The 18566-nt window shown below is 44.5% G+C and overlaps 1 protein-coding gene across 1 annotated transcript; it reads right to left on the reverse strand.

Moving 5' to 3' along the window:
• Window positions 1-940: 940 nt before the first annotated feature.
• On the reverse strand, window positions 941-17124 carry TMEM200B (transmembrane protein 200B). The gene is made up of 2 exons (XM_033956206.1): window positions 17017-17124; window positions 941-2566 (listed from the first exon to the last, which is right to left on the reverse strand). The coding sequence occupies exon 2, from the start codon at window positions 2547-2549 to the stop codon at window positions 1221-1223; it is 1329 nt and encodes a 442-aa protein (XP_033812097.1). The 5' UTR covers window positions 2550-2566; window positions 17017-17124; the 3' UTR covers window positions 941-1220.
• Window positions 17125-18566: the final 1442 nt, after the last annotated feature.

Raw genomic sequence — 18566 nt, forward strand, 5'->3', positions numbered from 1 at the left:
TTGTGTGATACAGAAGAACAGAGTGGGCATCTCTTCTGTCGATCTTTGATTTCAGGTTTGTTTGGGTTTTTACAATTTGCATTGGGGGGGGGGTCTGAGCTGACAAACATAAGAATATAAGAATTGACGCTGCTGGGTCAGACTAGTGGCCCATCATGCCAATCAGTCCGCTCACGCGGTGGCCCTCTGGTCAAAGACCAACACCCGGAGACTAGCCATACCAGCACACATTCTTGTCCAGCAGGAACTTGTCTAACTTTATCTTGAGCCAATCAGCGTTCAGGCACTGATCAGAAAGTAAGGCTATGACAGCTCAGACCTGTCGGCAAATTTTGGCTCAACAAGGTTAGGGAATCAATTGGTGATTATAGAGAATCGCTTGGAGTGCTCATTTTAATATTAATGACCTCATTGTACTACATTTGAATGGCAGTATCTAGAGGAAAAGTCCATAGTCGGTTATTGAGAAAGACAAGGCGGAAGCCACTGCTTGCCCTGGATCGGTAGCATGGAATGTCGCTACTCTTTGGGGTTCCGGAATTTTGTTACTCTCTGGGATTCCAGAATCTTGCTTTTCTTTAGGATTCTGAATGAAATGTTGCTACTCCTTGGGCTTTGGCCAGGTACTAGTGACCTGGATTGGCCACTGTGAGGACGGGCTTGATGGACCATTGGTCTGACCCAGTAAGGCTAGTCTTATGTTTTTAAAAGACCACAGTAAGCTGTTTTGGCTGGAACCAGTTTAGCGAGCACATTAAAGGCACATTTTAGTTTTGAGAATCTTCCCCATCGTTTTTGGTTGGTTTTTTTTTTTTTAAATATCCCTAATTGTAACATGCATTATTCTCTTTATGAGCCATACTAAAGGTTTTCAGAATCTGTCTATTGCACTTTCACTTAATTTTGCAATCCCCCTTAAACAACATTGTTTACACAGATAATAAGTACATTTCAAGTTTATTGATTTTTAATATACCAACCATCAACGGGTATCTAGCCGGTTTACAATAAAAGATAAAATACAGTAAAATTATGCTTGTAGATTGTAAAACTAAATAAAAGAGCAAAAGGGGAAGTGAACAATTAAAGACATTGACAATGTCTTGTAAGTTCTATCTAACGGGAGAAAGGGATACGTCTCTAGCAACACATCTGCAGTCTTTAAAGAGAACAGTGCAAGTCCTCTGTAGGTAAAACGGTTCCTTTATACGATGCGTCTTTCACCCCATGTCCCTAGAGAGCTGTTTAGTCCTTTCTCCATTGATATTCTGCAGTGTAAACTGGTTCAAGAGTTTATCCGAGTCCTCTGTGTTTTCCAGTTTCGTGTATCCAATGAGACCGATGTGGTCAAGTCTAGGCCAGCTTCTGTTCTTCCGCTCTTCAGTTGACAGCACAGGCTTAGTTCCTCGCCTGCTAAGTTCTACAGACTTACAATGACCAGCAATATTTAGATGGATTTCCGAGTTAAACGGTTTCCTAGCAGATTCTAGGCTCAGGTGCTCTTTAATCTGCGGGCTGGTCTGAGGTTTGGCACCCATATTGAGAACCACATGGGATCCACCGAGACCTTGCCCTCTTGAAGAATAATCCATTTTTGGTATACAGTTCCAGGAATGGCTTAAAATCTCTCCACTTTCCTTGGGGCGCTCAACTTCCTCGTCACTAGCCAGTTGAGAAACATCTGCACTTTCAATAATACAATTATTGAGCTTAATGATGGGAAGCATCAAAGTATTCATTGTTGAGGTCACCATTGACTCTGCATGTGTAAAGAAAAGGCAGCGAGTTGTTTCAACAAGGTTACAAGAATCTGACTGGAGGCTCCAAAAAGAGACGGATGGCGAGATGCCATTTTGATGAAGCAGCAGGGCGGTTGTTTGGAGCTTATTTGGAACACAAGACTCGGTCCATCTCTTTCCCGGGCTTAAGAAAGTCTGGAGGCTTCCAGGAGAGAGATCTGTATCATAAACTCCCTCCTCAGGCCCAGCTGTGACATCCAGCGCAATGGACTTCTGACAATACTTATCCTCTTCATTTGTGCTGGAAGGAAGACCAGTGGCCATGGAATATAAACTTTTCTGGATTAGCAGACGGGTCTCCATGTCTCTGTTCTCATACAGCATGGTGTTGGCACAGATAAAAATAAAGAGCCCCACCCCCATGATGACAGGACCAATCAGTTTAAGTCTATCATTGTTAGGAGGATTGCGAGGAAGGGCCACCGCTGCCGCTTTCACTTCATTTTTGATGTCTTTAGTTCCACTGCTGTTTCCTGCCTGGTCATTGAATGCTGCGAGTAGATCTCTCCGAGGCCAGTAACCAATGACAGCAACGGTCATACCTACGAAGACGACAAAGACTCCTAGAATCACAAAGGCCCCCGAAGGCGATTTCATCCTCAGCTTCCCCTTGATGGCCACCTCTGTGGCTGTTTGGCGTCTTGATTTGCAGATGTGCCAGACAGAACAGGCGCTGGGTTTCATTTGGTTAGATTTGGGGGTTTCGTGATTCTTCATGATCTCGTCTAGTCTGGGGCTTCTGACAGTCATCAAGTTACCAGGACATCCTGGGGTGGGAAGAGAGGAAAGAGGAAATACAAGACGCCTGTTAATACAGAGCACTAAGGAATTGGGAGTCCAAAATATATCAAATTAATGTGCTGCAAGGAGGACAATAGCTGCCAAGCTTTTCCCACCTGGAGCACCATGAACATAACATAATAATAGATTATTTAAAAAAAACAATAGAATGTGAGGATAACATTACATACCAACAGGATCCCTTCCACTAAAGGTTCATAGTCAAGAGATGATTAAAATCATTGACATTTCCTATCTAAACCCAAGTATGCAATTCATAAATTCTGCACGGGAGGCTTTATTTTAATTATGTTTTTGAAATGTACGAGGTGTTTGACTGTGGTCCCTTTTTTAAGCAGTTTCCCCCTCAAAGCTCTATCTCACCAATCCCACAGTCACCCTGGGAACCTTGATTTACTCACGATGATGGGGTACCAACCATAGAGGTAGGCATGAGCCCCTGCCACCTGGTGCTAGATTTCAAAATGGTGCCATCCGAACAGAGGCTTGTGCTGTACGGTTTATAGTGCGCAAAGACCGTGACCTCAGGTCAACTGGTGTCGTTTTGAAACAGCTTGGTAGGGCCTGGCAAAAGACCAATGTCGTTTTTCAGCCAGCTTTCGCTCAACTCCCATAGGGCCTTAGATGACGGCAGGAAATAAGAGACAACAATTGGCCTGTCTAGTTTACCCAGTATTCTGGTCCTCTCTGCCAAAGATTTATCCCATCAACCAGTTGTAAAAACCTTACTACCTCTTAAGTTATCACTGCTCATTCAGGTTAAATTTGTTATCCCATTCTTTACAGTAAACACAGTAACAAAGTAAATGCCAGCAGATAAGATCCACACGGTCCATTGAGGGCAAGGAGTGTTTTTGTGGGCACCCTGTATATATAATCCCCAAACATTGCCAACAGTAATGTAAGATAAAACGTTAGGAGTGGATAAGCCAGCCCTGATAATGTATGTGCCCTGCCATTAGTCTTTCTGCTTGTGTCCAACTAATTAGTTGCTTCTTCCATTAGAAGCTTGAGGATATAGTAATGCATTTAGAAGGGTGTGGAGCCCATTGACATCATTTGTTGAATCACATTAGTTGTCATGTACCTTTTCTTTTTAGTTAATTCTTTACACATTCAGGGTGGGAGGGAGGCGGGAAGGCATCATTATTCCTTTCATTTAGTTTATTGAAATTCTATGTGTTAGAGCAGTGTTCTTCAACCTTTTTACACCTATGGACCGGCGGGAAAAAAAAAAATTATTTTGTGGACCGGCAAACTACTAGGACTGAAATTTAACGCGAGCTCGGTCCTCGCAAACCATCTGATCCCATCCACACAAGCCTCAGTTATGATTTTATACTGAATGCATTTTATTAAAGTATAAAAAGAAACAATATTCTGTACAATTGTCGTTTTATAAATACAAATAATACAGAGCAAGGATCAACAAAACCCCTGTCTCCCCTCCCCTTCACTATCAAGAAAACTGAATAAGCCAAATTATTACAGAATGCTACACAGAAATATCATGCTAACAGAATACCACAGTCACACATAGCAGGAATAGGGTTAGGGGAGTGCAACTAGGGCAACTGCCCCCCTGGTCAGAGAGAAACCTTAAGCCACTGCCTGGACTTTGCAGTCCCCAGTTATGTCTAACACCAGCTCTAGCAGGATATATATTTCAAATCTGATATATTCTAATCACAAAATAGAAATAAAATTATTTGTTTCTACCTTTTTGTTGTCTCTGGTTTCTGCTTTCATCTTCTTTTCACTCTCTTCCTTCCAGCGTCTGCCTTCTCTGTCTCTTCAATCCAGCATCTGCCCCTTCCATCTACTGTCTGATCTCTCCCCCTTCCATATGGTATTTGTCTTCTTTCTATGCCCCTCTCCCCTTTCCATCCAGCCTATGCCCCCTCTCTCCTTTTTACATGATTCATTTCAACTTCACTGCTCTCTTCATTTTTATCTCTCCTACACCAGAGCTAGCATCTTTGTCCCTCTCAATTTCTCTGCTGATCCCCTTTCCCATCTCATTCCTGTCTCTCCCCTTCCCCTCTTCTAATCTCCCTGCCAGCTGTTTCCTTCCTTTTTTCTTCTCCCTTCCCTCCTCCCCCTGTCCAGCAGTAACTCTCTTCCCTTTCCTTTCCCTCCTCCCCTCCCAGCAGTACCTCTCCTTATCCCTCTCCAGGTCCAGTAGCAGCTGTCCCTTTTTTCCCCTTGCCCAGCAGCTTCCCAGACTCCTTTCCCTCCTCCCCTCCCAGCAGCATCTCTCCTTCTTCCTCTCCAGGTCCAGTAGCAGCTGTCCCTTTTTTTATCATGCCCAGCAGCTTTCTCCCCTCCCAGCAACTCTCCTTACTTGCCAGCGCTGCGATTCAGTAAGGCAGCCTCGGGTCCTTTGTTGGGTCACACCGCCTCTGAGGAAAGCGGAAGTTGCATTATCAGAGGCGGCCGACTCAGCAAAAGCTCCATGGCTTCCTTCCTGAATCGCTGCGCTTGTAAGTAAGGAGAGCTGCTGGGAGGGGAGAAAGCACGGCTGTCGTAGGCTCCCCGTTACCTCTCTGGGCCAATGCGAACTATTTTCCTCGATCTTGCCGGTCCTGTGCGGACCGGCAGGAATTTTCTGTGGACCGGCACCGGTCCGTGGACCAGCGGTTGAAGAACTGTGTGTTAGAGTACAGTTTTGGGGTTCAAGAAGGGATTAGATAATTTCCTGAAGGAAAAGGGGATAGAAGGGTATAGATAGAGGATTACTATACAGGTCCTGGACCTAATGGGCAGCCGCGAGAGCGGACTGCTGGGCGTGATAAACCTCTGGACTGACCCAGCAGAGGCACTGCTTATGTTCTTACTTTTATGGATGAATGGGATGAAGGGGGGGGGAGAAAATGACTGTTTTCAGAATGTTGAATTTGTATTTCTTATGTTTTGTATTTGCTTTCTTGAAACCCAATAAAAAATTTTTGAACAGAGAATGTTTGTATATTTAAAGTGCTTTTCCTGATTTATTTATGTTTAAAAAATTTTTTGCAATGCATTGTTAATATTTGAAAATTAATAAAGATTTTTAAAAAATTAAAAAAAAAAGAAGCTTGAAGAATGGCGCCAAGTTTTCACCTGCTTCCTGAAATAGAGAGAGTCCTGCATTCAGTCCAGTCCAGTGTGGGGCTACTCCAGAGAAGGCCGATTCATTAAAGTAGCCCTGCTCTTATACCCTTTCGTTTCAGACTGGGTTGCTCAAAACATTTGTGCCAGTTGTTGCAAAACCAGTAAAACAAACAAAAAAAAAATTTTTTTTAATGGCTTTCCAATAAAAACACCAGGACAATCCTTACAAGGGCTTAGAAGCAGAGGGTGAAAGTGACTCATGCTTAAATCATGGGCAGGTTTTAATTTAACGGGAGGAATGGGGAGGTTAGGGAGGTCACAGGAATGTCTTTAAAAAAAAAAAAAAAAAGAAAAGAAATGAAAAATCAGCAAGAAAACCTAGAAACAAGACTTGGAGGAAGGGGGCCAAGAGGAAAAATTAAAGAAAAAAGATAAGATGAGAGTGAAAATGCTCATTGCTTAAAAATTAATTTAATTAAATAAATAAAAGGAAGCCATGAAAGGAGGAAGTAGAGAATAAGGCCGGAGAAAAATGAATGCATAAAGGCCCCCTTTTATGAAGCCGTGTTAGGCTTTTTTTTTTTTTTTTAAATCACCGGCTGCGGCAGCATTAGCTCCAACGCTCATAGGAATTCTACGAGCATCAAAGCTTTTACCGCCATGGCCAGCAGTAAAAAAAAAAAAAAAAAGCCTAGCGCAGCTTCATAAAAGGGGAAAGAAAGTAATGCAAGACAGGACTGAAGCAGTGACTTTTTTTTTAAATCTAAGCAGCAGTTCAGACGATCAGTTCCATCCCGAGTCATTTTGGTAACTCGTGTGAAATCTGGCTTATCCAAGGTCACATGGTGTCATCAGGACCACAGGGACTCAAAGCCCAATAACTAAAGTTTCATATCTAGTACCACCACAGCCACAATTCTTGCCTTAGGCAGGCGAAGTGGGGGCATAAATCATGGGTCTTGTTTTCTGCTACACAATGCAGCCCAAGCAGATCATACATTAGGCGGCGGCCTGCAACTAACCTCCAGGGTACATGGGGATGCAAGCAAAGTGTTTGACCAGTGTAAAATTCATCAGTAAGCCAAGGGAATTATGGTCTTTATCTGTGGCCATATTGTATGTGCATGAGCGTTTTGGACCTGGACTTATCCTTAGTCTGGTTATTCTCCAGGTTTAAGTTAGCAACTCTGGAGCCGGTTCTGGGCTGTTCCCCTCCCCTCACCCAGACAGTCTAGTTCAGGGGTCTCAAAGTCCCTCCTCGAGGGCCGCAATCCAGTCGGGTTTACAGGATTTCCCCAATGAATATGCATGAGATCTATGTGCATATTCATTGGGGAAATCCTGAAAACCCGACTTGATTGCGGCCCTCAAGGAGGGACTTTGGGATCAGTTGGTAGGATATCTACTATATGGAGTTCTTTGTCACTCATATTCACTGTGATTAGCCTGAAAACCCAGGACCCCCAGGACAGGGTTTGGAACCACTGCTAACGAAGACCACTCTCACCCAAAGCCAGAAAATCTTTTCTTATGAACTCATGGAAGTTTTCAAGCCCTTGTTTCTGTGAAACCAACAGAAATAAACTCCTATAAAAAGAAGCATGGGCAGCCATGTGACTCACCCCCACCCCAAAGTTCTCCAAAAGCAGTACTTTATACATGGGAATAGAGTACAGACTCCCAAGGGAGAAAAAAAAAACAAAACAGAACCCAACCCTGGCTATGCTGACCTGCTGATCTGGCAAAGCATTCCCGTGGAAATGTACGAATACGATTCAGCTTAGTGCTCCTTTATTGGGAAAGGTTTTGCATGCAATAAATAAACATTCACAGATGCCCTATGATAAAACCCTGGACTTTTCAATCTGCCTCTCCTCAGACGGAGATGGCAAACCTAATATAAAGTGTCCTATTTCTGTAAGGGTTACAGTAGAGAATGACACGGGGAAAATATTTATCACCGTTCCCGTCCCGTCCCCACGAGCTCATCCCCATCCTGCAAGTTGTCAGATCCTGTCCACACAAGCCTCGAATAGTTATGATTTTATACTGAACTTATTTTATTAAAGTATAAAAAGAGACTATTCTGTACAGTTGTCATTTTATAAACACAAATAATACCGAGCAAGGATCAACAAAACCCGTCTCCCCTCCCTTTCACAAATATCCCCTCCACTATAGTGAAAACTGAACAAACCAAATTATTACAGAATGCTACATAGAAAAGTCAAGCTAACAGAATACTTCAGTCGCACATGACAGGAATACTGTTAGGGGTGAGCAACTAGGGCAACTCTCCCCTGGTCAGAGAGAGAGAGAGACCTAAGCCAGCTGGAAGCTAAAGAAGCACAGCCTGGGCTTTGCAGTCCCCAATTATGTCTAATACCAGCTCTAGCAGGATACATATTTCAAATCTGAAATAATCTAATCCCTCCTGCCCATATCTTAGTGGGGATGGGGGGTAGAGGGGGGGGTCGCCTGGCCAGGAGGGCTTGGGCTCCCTCCTGGCCCGATGTGGGCGGGGGGGGCGGGGTCGCGGTTCAACAGGGCAGGATCGTTGTAGGGGGGGGGGTGAATTCTATAACCGGTGTTGTTTTCCCTGCTTCTACTTTCAATGTTTAGGGCCTTAGGCCAAAAGGGGACTTTTTTTTGATTATGCCCCTCCACATGTTTTAGGACTCCTGATGCAGGTGGTTTAGTCAAAACACGGTCCGTGTCAAGTCCATGATTTGCCAGATGCTTTTATGATTGACAAGATGGATTTTATGCAATTTTTATTTTTTTTAATTACTGGTTGCCATTAAAGTGAGTTTTGAAGACCAGGCTCGCTCTGCTCTTTTCCATTGGATCCTGCTGCTATTTGGGCAGAGGTGACTCTCCCCATTGGTGCTGTCTGATTCCTGGCTCCACCACTGAGGATCCAGATTAATCCTTAGGAGATCGCCTAGCATTTAGATGGCTAAGATACCAGGCAAATGAATAGATCCCTGTGCTGATGTGTTAGTTTCAAGCTATCTTGAAACTTAATTGAAATGCTAATTGCTCTTTATTACTTCCATTCATTCCAGTCACTTGAAGATTTCTTTTATAAATTTATTTCGTTTTTCCCCATCCTTTTGTAATTTACCCTCAATGTTCTCTCCTTTCCTATTATAAATTGTATTTCTTTCCCCTCTATCCTAGTGTTTCCTGTAGTAATTTGTCTAGTATTTTAATGAGTTTTATGTTTTTATTTATATTATTGTTATGGTTTTATCTTGTATTTTTCTGTATATGTAAATCGCTTAGTAATTATGATAGGCGATCAATCAAATATTGAATAAACTTGAAACTTGAAGAAGTGTTGAAGTTCAAAAGTGTTATCCATTCATGAAGAGGAAAATTTCTGAAAACCTGGACTGGATTTTAACTTTGCCCTAATTGTGAATCTTGGTAACACTGTGACCTTGGGCAAGGTACTTCACCCACGCCTCAGGGGCTGTCTCATGGGCTGTGCGAACAAAGCTGCTGCCTCCCTGCTTGGCATTTTATTTATTTATTCCATTTTCTATACCGCTCAGAATGACTTACATGAATTTATTCAGGTACTCAAGCATTTTCCCATCTGCCCCAGTGGGCTCACAATCTGTCTAATGCACCTGGGGCAATTAAGTGGCTTGCTCAGGGTCACAAGGCGCAGCATAGGTTTGAACCCCCAACCTCAGGGTGCTGAGGCTGTAGCTTTAATCACTGCTACACACACCCCTGGCATGAGGTGCAGTGGGCGTCACACAGGCTGCAATTCTGGCTCTCTAAGACATGGATATCTCTACTGAACTACTATTAAGAAGATGTGAACTAAATCCAAATAATTAAATAAATATCAAATCCTTTGTGCATGCAAGCCAGATGCTCTCTCTTCAGGTTATATGAGAATAAAGCAGCTTTTAACTAAAAATTGCTCGAGCACAAGTAAAGCAGAGGTCCCCAGCCTTTATGCAAAGTTCTCTCTGTACAATGTCACTGCTATTCTTTGGTTATCAGCCCACTGAGCTAACCATTAGGCTATTTCTAATGGTTATAGAAACAGGCTGAGAAACCAGGAAAGCCGGGATTAAAATCTCCCTGCCACTCATCCTGTTCCTGGGCAAGTTACTTAACACCCAATGCCTCAGGTGCAAACTCAGGCCCGTGTGCTCAAAATTCACCTTGCATTTAACAAATCAATCTCGGTGGCGGTTCAGCAGCAGAGGTCAAGCGTCGACTAGCACTGGGGCGTGCAGCCGTGGTGAGTATGGACCAAACATGGAAGTGCAAGGACGTCTCGGTCACCATCAAACAAACAAAGACTGATCGCTGCCATTGTGTTCTCAATCGCGATACATGGCTGCGAGACATGGAATCTCAAGAGAGCAGATAGAAGAAAAATCGACGTCTTCGAGCTGTGGTGCTGGAGAAGACTTCCCACGGACAGCTAGGATCACCAACAAAGATGTTCTTGACCAAATAAACCCAGAGTTGTCCCTGGAAGGCAAGATTACCAGACAGAAACTGATCTTTTGTGGACATGTGATAAGGGCAACTTCACTAGAAAGGGAGGTGCTACTTGGAATGGTCAGTGGGAGACCAAAGGCCCATTGGCTGAATACCATCATGAATGACACGGGAATTAACATCAAGCAATTGAAAGAAGCCGTGAGAAACAGGGAAGGATGGCGAGGACTGGCCTACAGAGTATCCCAAGGGTCGGACGTGACTGAATGGACAGTAGCAGTGGTGTCAAAGTATTTCAGCTCTCGATGCCCAAAATGGCTAATCGTGGTCTTTTCAATGGTTTGTAGCAGCCTCCGATAATCGTATGTAAATGGATTGCAACAAGCTCATCAATACTAAAACGATCGATGCCCAGATGACGCACAAAATGAAGCGCCGGCCTATAATGATCCAAATTTGGCGACAGGTCGGGAGGTGCTGGTAGCGTTGAAACACGTGCGTTAGAAGCCTATACTGGCAGGTCTGGAATGTCGAATGCACGTAGGAGTTCATAAAAATACTTTTTATGGCATTGGGGACCACATAATATACACGGGTGCCAAGAGTGCATTTCATGCAAAATGTGTTAATGGTGCATCTCGTGCATGTCCATTAAAAGTGTATACTGGCTGGTCTGGGGCTGCCGATTGCATATGTCCTGCCCAAGTGGTATAGAAAAAAAAGCATATATATATCTTGTGTTTTCACATTTGCATGGTTTGTTCTTAGTTCTCCTCCTCCCTCTTATGACGTGAGCCAATGACACGCTACAAAAAAGGCACACCTATGATTGATGCTCAGGCGGCCCTGCGACGTAGCTATACCGCGCGTATGCCAGTCGCTTTCTCCTACGACTGACCGGATGCGATTATGGCGGATCTCCGCAAGACTCATTTGTCAGCGAAGTTGTTTGAACATCGATCGCCGTTTTCAAATCGGACAATTTACTGGCATCACAGTGGCCCGCAAGATTTTAATGGTGATCTCCGAGCATCTGGCTTTCAGGCGGTAAACCTTCCAGGGAAAGAAAATGCCTAGGGGCCCTGAATGTAAATTACCTTGAATTACTACTAAATTCAATTGCCCTTCACTTCCCCCATCTTCCAACCTATGTTAAGCGTTCCATAATATATTTACCAGGAAACAGCAGTGAATTCTTGCAAGGTTCAAGGTGGTACTGGAATTTTTCAGTTTTAGCCAGAGTTAAACACTTAGGTGACAAATCTCTCAAGGACCCAGAGTGACTCTGTAGAAGGGCCGAGTGTTTCTGTTATCAGGTCTAGTCATACGGCAGGACTGACTTTGTAGAAGGTCTATATAATTCAGCAACCCAAGTCATGAAACAGTGCTCGGCTCTGTAAAAATGTTCACTGTTTATTTAAAATTTCATGTGGTGCTCTTATAATCCCAAAGATCTTAATACTTTAAAGGAAGGAATGCTTGCTCCCCGGAGGCAGGGAAATTGTATGCTAATTACTGAAATACCCAGATCTCCCCTCTCTCTTCTGTGAATTACAGTCTACTCCTGACTCGAAGAAATAACTACAGCGTCTGTAGGCACCAATCAGACACCACGTGGAGCCCCTAATAGCCAGGGAAGGGTATTCCTGACCAAATGTGCTGTCTTGGGTAATAACAGCAGTTACGGCAAATAGCACATGCTGTCACATTGCTGCATTATTTGAGCAGGATTGAGTTAGAAGAGGGGCAGTCGATGACTCAAATCCAAACCAAAAATTACCTCTGAAGAGGTGAGAGCCTGAAACCTGAGCATTTTGAGAGATCAGAAAATTCCAGGCCTGGATTTATCTTGCACAAACGTACCTAGAAACGCAGCAGATGAATGATAAAAGGGATGGGACGACTTCCCTATGAGGAAAGGCTAAAGCGGCTAGGGCTCTTCAGCTTGGAGAAGAGACGGCGCAGGGGGGGTCTATAAAATAATGAGTGGATTGGAAAGGGTAATGTGACTCGCTTGTTCACTCTTTCCAAAAATACCAGGACTAGGGGGGCATGCAATGAAGCTACTAAGTAGCAGATTTAAAACAAACCGGAGAAAATATTTCTTCACACAATGCGTAGTTAAACGCTGGAAGTCGTTGCCAGAGAATGTGGTAAAATCAGTTAGCTTAGCGGGGTTTAAAAAAAAGGCTTGGATAATTTCCTTAAAGAGAAGTCCATAGGCCATTATTGAGATGGCTTGGGGGAAATCCACTACTTATTCCCAGGATAAGCAGCATAAAATCTGTTTTACTACTTGGGATCTAGCCAGGTACTTGGGACCTGGGTTGGCCACTCTTGGAAACAGGATACTGGCCTTGATGGACCTTTATTCTGTCCCAATACGGCAATTCTTATGTCTGCCCATCTACCAACTACTAAGCTCTCCAATTCCTTCCTCTCCCTTTGAGATCGTCTGTAATTGTCCCGTGTTTATTGAATTCAGATACAATCCTTGTCTCTACCACCTCCACTGAAAGCTATTCAATGCATCCATCCCCCCTTTTGTAAAGACATGTTTTGCCTTAAAATTACTTGATTATCTAGAGCAGTGATTCCCAATCCTGTCCTGGAGGAACACCAGGCCAATCGGGTTTTCAGGCTAGCCCTAATGAATATGCATGAGAGAGATTTGCATATGATGGAAGTGATAGGCATGCAAATTTGCTTCATGCATATTCATTAGGGCTAGCCTGAAAACCCAATTGGCCTGGTGTTCCTCCAGGACAGGGTTGGGAACCACTGATCTAGACAGAGAATGACATGGGGACAAATTTGTCTACATTCCTATGGGATCTATCTCCATCCCCCATCCCATCCTCGCAAGTTCTGTCCTCATCTGCACAAGCCTCGAACACTTTAAAATCATAAGGACAAAACTTGCGGGGACGGGAATGGAGATAGATCCCAAGGAACAAATTTGTCCCCGTGTTATTCTCTACATAGAGATATGAATGCAAATCTTATTGTGCACAACTCAAAAGGGGGTTTGGTCATAAGAGAAACATGGACAGGTCAGGGCGTTCACCAAGTTTATTAAAAAGTTAAAAAAAAAAAAGTTTGATATCCCGCTTTATCAAAGTGGCTTACATAGAAATATAATTACAGCTGCTGTTTCAGCACCCTGAGGTTGCGAGTTCGAATCCACCCTGCTTCCTGTGACTCTGGGCAAGTCACTTAATCCTTCTAGGTGTACACCAGAGGTCTCAAAGTCCCTCCTTGAGGGCCGCAATCCAGTCGGGTTTTCAGGATTTCCCCAATGACTATGCATTGAAAGCACTGCATGCACATAGATCTCATGCATAGTCATTGGGGAAATCCTGAAAACCCGACTGGATTCCAGCCCTCGAGGACCGGAGTTGCCCATCCCTGACATAGACACTCTAATCCAGGGGTCTCAAAATCCCTCCTTGAGGGCCGCAATCCAGTCGGGTTTTCAGGATTTCCCCAATGACTATGCATTGAAAGCACTGCATGCACATAGATCTCATGCATAGTCATTGGGGAAATCCTGAAAACCCGACTGGATTGCGGCCCTCAAGGAGGGACTTTGAGATCCCTGACCTAGGTGTACACTTATCTACCTATTAAGATTGAATAACCTCCTTTATGAAGAAATTCACCCAGGTACAGCTTGACATAAAAATGTACAAACTTGAATTGAATCCTAGTAATAGGACCAACAGGATACAGCAGTGGTTCCCAAACCCTGTCCTGGGGGACCCCCAGCCAGTCGGGTTTTCAAGATATCCCTAATGAATATGCATGAGAGAGATTTGCATACTTGTCACTTCCATTATATGCAAATCTCTCTCATGCATATTCATGAGGGATATCTGGAAAACCCGACTGGCTGGGGGTCCCCCAGGACAGGGTTTGGGAACCACTGGGATACAGTATCAGAAATTCAGTCTAAACACGTAGGGCTTGCATTTTTAGCGCACGCAGGATATTACCGCGCGCTCCGCGGCTAGAACTAATGTCAGCTCAGTGCCGGCGTTAAGGTCTAGCGCGCGTGCTATTCCGAACGTTAATGCCAGGGGTGTCAAAGTCCCTCCTCGAGGGCCGTAATCCAGTCGGGTTTTCAGGATTTCCCCAATGAATATGCATTGAAAGCAGTGCATGCACATAGATCTCATGCATATTCATTGGGGAAATCCTGAAAACCCGACTGGATTCCGGCCCTCGAGGACCGACTTTGACACCTGTGGTTAATGCCCTAATGCACCTTAGTAAAAGGAGCCCTTAATAGCATTGTAAAATTATATGGGCACACTTAAGAACATAAGAATTGCTGCTGCCGGGTCAAGCCAGTGGTCCCTTGTGCCCAGAGGTCCGAGACGCATACACCACCTCCCCCCCCACACTGGTTGTGAAGAAGGTCACCGGATGTACTAAGCCAGGGGTGTCCAATGTCGGTCCTCGAGGGCCTCAATCCAGTCGGGTTTTCAGGATTTCCCCAATGAATATGCATGAGATCTATTAGCATACAATGAAAGCAGTGCATGCAAACAGACCTCATGTATATTCATTGGGGAAATCCTGAAAATCCGACTGGACTGCGGCCCTTGAGGACCGACATTGGACACCCCTGTACTAAGCCCTACTCACTGCTGTCCCTTCCAGCTCTGAGCTGGTCTTATTTTTCCCTGAAATAATGCAGCTTGAGAAAGAAATTCAAGGCAAGCTGTGCGATTCAATTTGCATAATGTTTTGCATCTCATTATTATGTAGCTCCTGATGCCGCTTACACATAGATAACTCATATACACGCTGGATTCAGTGCAAGTTAAGAATGCCATATAGTGAACACAACTAGAGCACTCAGACTACCCAATCTAGATTGGTGGATGATAATTATTTTATCCACCCTAATTTTTTTTTTAAGTTCTTTTTTTTTCCCCCAATTTTGTGCATTTTTTGTGTACTAGAAGTCTTGATTTTTTTCCTATTGGTTTGGTCTACTTTTCCCTTTATCTGCTTCAAAGGGATTAGCCGCCTTTTTTTTAAATAGCGGTGTTTATTATTTTTTAAAACATTAAAAATATTTAATTTATTTCGCAGTTATTCATCAAAGTGTAAGGTGATGCATGTTGGTAACAAAAATCTTGTATTTCTCATCTGCGAAAATATGGGGGGGGGGGATTGGGGAAGAGAAAAAGTTTCCCCAAACCTGTAGCTCTCAGATAGCGCGCAATGTTTCCGCGCAATCAATAACTAATGAGCAAAAAAAAGCTCACCTGGGAAAAGCGATCAGACCCCGCGACGAGCAGAGGGGGAATCAAAGCGTTTGTGGCCTATTGTACTGTAACATCAATCTGCTCGGATCTCAAAGGTGCGTCGATGTTGGGATTGCGACACGGTCTTTAACCTTGTTCCCTTGATGGTCGAGTTCGTATCAAACGATACTTGCAGGACAAAAGGAGCGAAATAAGCTTTTAGCAGGGGAAAGAAGCAGCGGCTAAAGGAGTTTTTCTCCCACTGTGCCTAAGACAGTGATTCCCAAACCTGTCCTGGGGGACCCCCAGCCAGTCAGGTTTTCAAGATATCCCTCATGAATATGCATGAGAGAGATTTGCATATAATGGAAGTGACAGGTATGCAAATCTCTCTCATGCATATTCATGAGGGATATCTTGAAAACCTGACTGGCTGGGGGTCCCCCAGGACAGGTTTGGGAACCACTGATCTAAGATGATGACAATACTCAGTACGCTTGATCCCCAACCCTGTCCTGGAGGACCACCAGCCAGTCAGGTTCTCGCAATAGCCCTCATGAATATGCATGAGAGAGATTTGCATATAATGGAGGTGGCAGGCATGCAGATCTGCTCCATGCATATTCATGAGGGCTAGCCTGAAAACCTGAGTGGCTGGTGGTCCTTCAGGACAGGGTTGGGGACCACTGCCCTAGAGCAGGGGTAGGGAACTCCGGTCCTCGAGAGCCGTATTCCAGTCGGGTTTTCAGGATTTCCCCAATGAATATGCATTGAAAGCAGTGCGTGCAAATAGATCTCATGCATATTCATTGGGGAAATCCTGAAAACCCGACGGGATTCCGGCCCTCAGGGACCAGAGTTGCCCACCCCTGGTCTAGGTTAGCATCGGGTCACCAATCAATTGCTAGATCACAAGGGTGTCAAAGTCCCTCCTTAAGGGCCGCAATCCTGTCGGGTTTTCAGGATTTCTGCAATGAATATGCATGAGATTATTAGCATACAATGAAAGCAGTGCATGCAAATAGATCTCACGCATATTCATTGGGGAAATCCTGAAAACCAGACTGGAATACAGCTCTCCAGGACCGGAGTTCCCTACCCCTGCCCTAGAGGTGCCCTTTCCTAAACATCTCCACCCCCCCCCCTTCTACTTCTACAAAAGCATAAGAACAAAATGCTGCAGGAGTTCAATGATGGCCATTTCTTATTTAAGTAAGAGCTGCATTGGTGCCAAGTCTCTGAAAGATCTGCAAGGAGGCGTTTCGTCCTCCCTTCCAAACTCCTGGGAGTCCAGAACGGGGGAAACGGCAACATTTTTTTTGTCGGGGGGGGGGGGGGGGCAAAGATTCCAAAAAAAGAAATGTTGTGCATCCCCTAGAAAGTAAAGCAGTCAGCTCCGGACTTTATTTGAAACGTGGCCGGTGAGTTGTGCCCTCGCCTAGCAGGAGCTGTTGAGAGTTTTAGGGGGAAGGAGGGAGGGAGGGGAGGGGGCACAAGCGGTTCCTGCCACCCGAGGGACTGAGCTGCCCCCACCCGAGCTTTCCCCTGCAGTGACCGACCCCCCCCCCCCCCCCAAGCAAACTGCTCCTTACCCCGCACTCTGCTGCCCCTTCCGCAGTCTCCGCGCGCCCGGATCTGCCATCCCAATGCGAAGCAGCAGAAAGCGCCCCCGGCCCGGGGCTGGTTGTGAGCCTGGGCTGGGAGGGGGCAGCCGCGCTCTTAAAGAGACAGCGTGCACACCGCCGGATTTTGAATTAAAGGCGCTGCATGAAGAGCTAGAGCACTTTTTTAAAAAAATTTAAAGCAGGGGTGTCAAAGTCCCTCCTCAAGGGCCGCAATCCAGTTGGGTTTTCAGGATGTCCCCAATGAATATGCATGAGATCTATTTGCATGCACTGCTTTCATTGTATGCTAATAATCTCATGCATATTCATTGCAAAAATCCTGAAAACCCGACTGGATTGCGGCCCTTAAGGAGGGACTTTGACACCCCTGTGATCTAGCAATTGATTGGTGACCCCATGCTAACGGCTGGAATCCCATCAGATTTTCAGGATTTCCCCAATGAATATGCATGAGATCTATTTGTATGCACTGCTTTCATTGTATGCTAATAGATCTCATGCACATTCATTGATGAAATCCTGAAAACCCGACTGGATTGCGGCCCTTGAGGAGGGGCTTTGACACCCCTGTGATATAGCAATTGATTGGTGACCCGATGCTAACCTAGACCAGGGGTGGGCAACTCTGGTCCCCGAGGGCCGGAATTCCATCAGGTTTTCAGGATTTCCCCAATGAATATGCATGAGATCTATTTGCATGCACTGCTTTCATTGTATGCTAATAGATCTCATGCATATTCATTGGGGAAATCCTAAAAACCCGACAGGATTGCGGCCCTCGAAGAGGGGCTTTGACACCCCTGCTTTAAAGGCTGGACTCTGACATAGTGCAAAATGCATTTAGTGGAAGTGGCTGGAAGATACGTTATATAACCTTCATTCAGAAACTGGATGCCACCATACGATAATCGAGCAGATTCTTCCAGTCTGTGTGGATTTGTAGGTTTGAGGTACTTAATGGGAAAACCTGTAATTACAGATGCATGCATACATAGTTTTGGGGGGTGTAAGGACTGGGTAACCTTTCGTTGATGTGATAGCCTTAGTCCACCGCCTGGCTATCCAAGTATCAGTTCAGCTAGTCCTGCTACTGTCACTCAAGCTTAATTAGATGACCACTACTAGAGCTACAAGACCCTACAACAGCAGGACACATGGCTAGCTCAGACTTACTGGGAACTGCCTGCATTTAATATGATATTGGCTGTTGCTAGACAGAAATCTTTCATCTTTTCTCAGTTTCATTATTCAGTTGCTGCTATTTTAAGCAGCGTGAACGAGAGCTCAAATGTTTGAAAAAGGACAACTTCTAAGCAGAGAGTGAATTTTTATTTTTGTTATAAATTTTTGCAAAGCAGTACAAATAAAACCAATGATGTGTTTGCAAATGCATCTAGCTCAGTGGTCTCAAACTCAAACCCTTTGCAGGGCCACATTTTGGATTTGTAGGTACTTGGTTGGGCCTCAGAAAAAATAGTTAAGGTAAAACTCTTTATAGTTATAAATCTTCCCCTCCC

This window comes from Geotrypetes seraphini, chromosome 8 (assembly GCF_902459505.1).
Source record: "Geotrypetes seraphini chromosome 8, aGeoSer1.1, whole genome shotgun sequence".
Lineage (NCBI taxonomy): Eukaryota > Metazoa > Chordata > Amphibia > Gymnophiona > Dermophiidae > Geotrypetes > Geotrypetes seraphini.

Bases quoted from the DNA above. Each gene is read 5' to 3' on its own strand.
- TMEM200B (XM_033956206.1), bottom strand. From the start codon at position 2,549: ATGACTGTCAGAAGCCCCAGACTAGACGAGATCATGAAGAATCACGAA.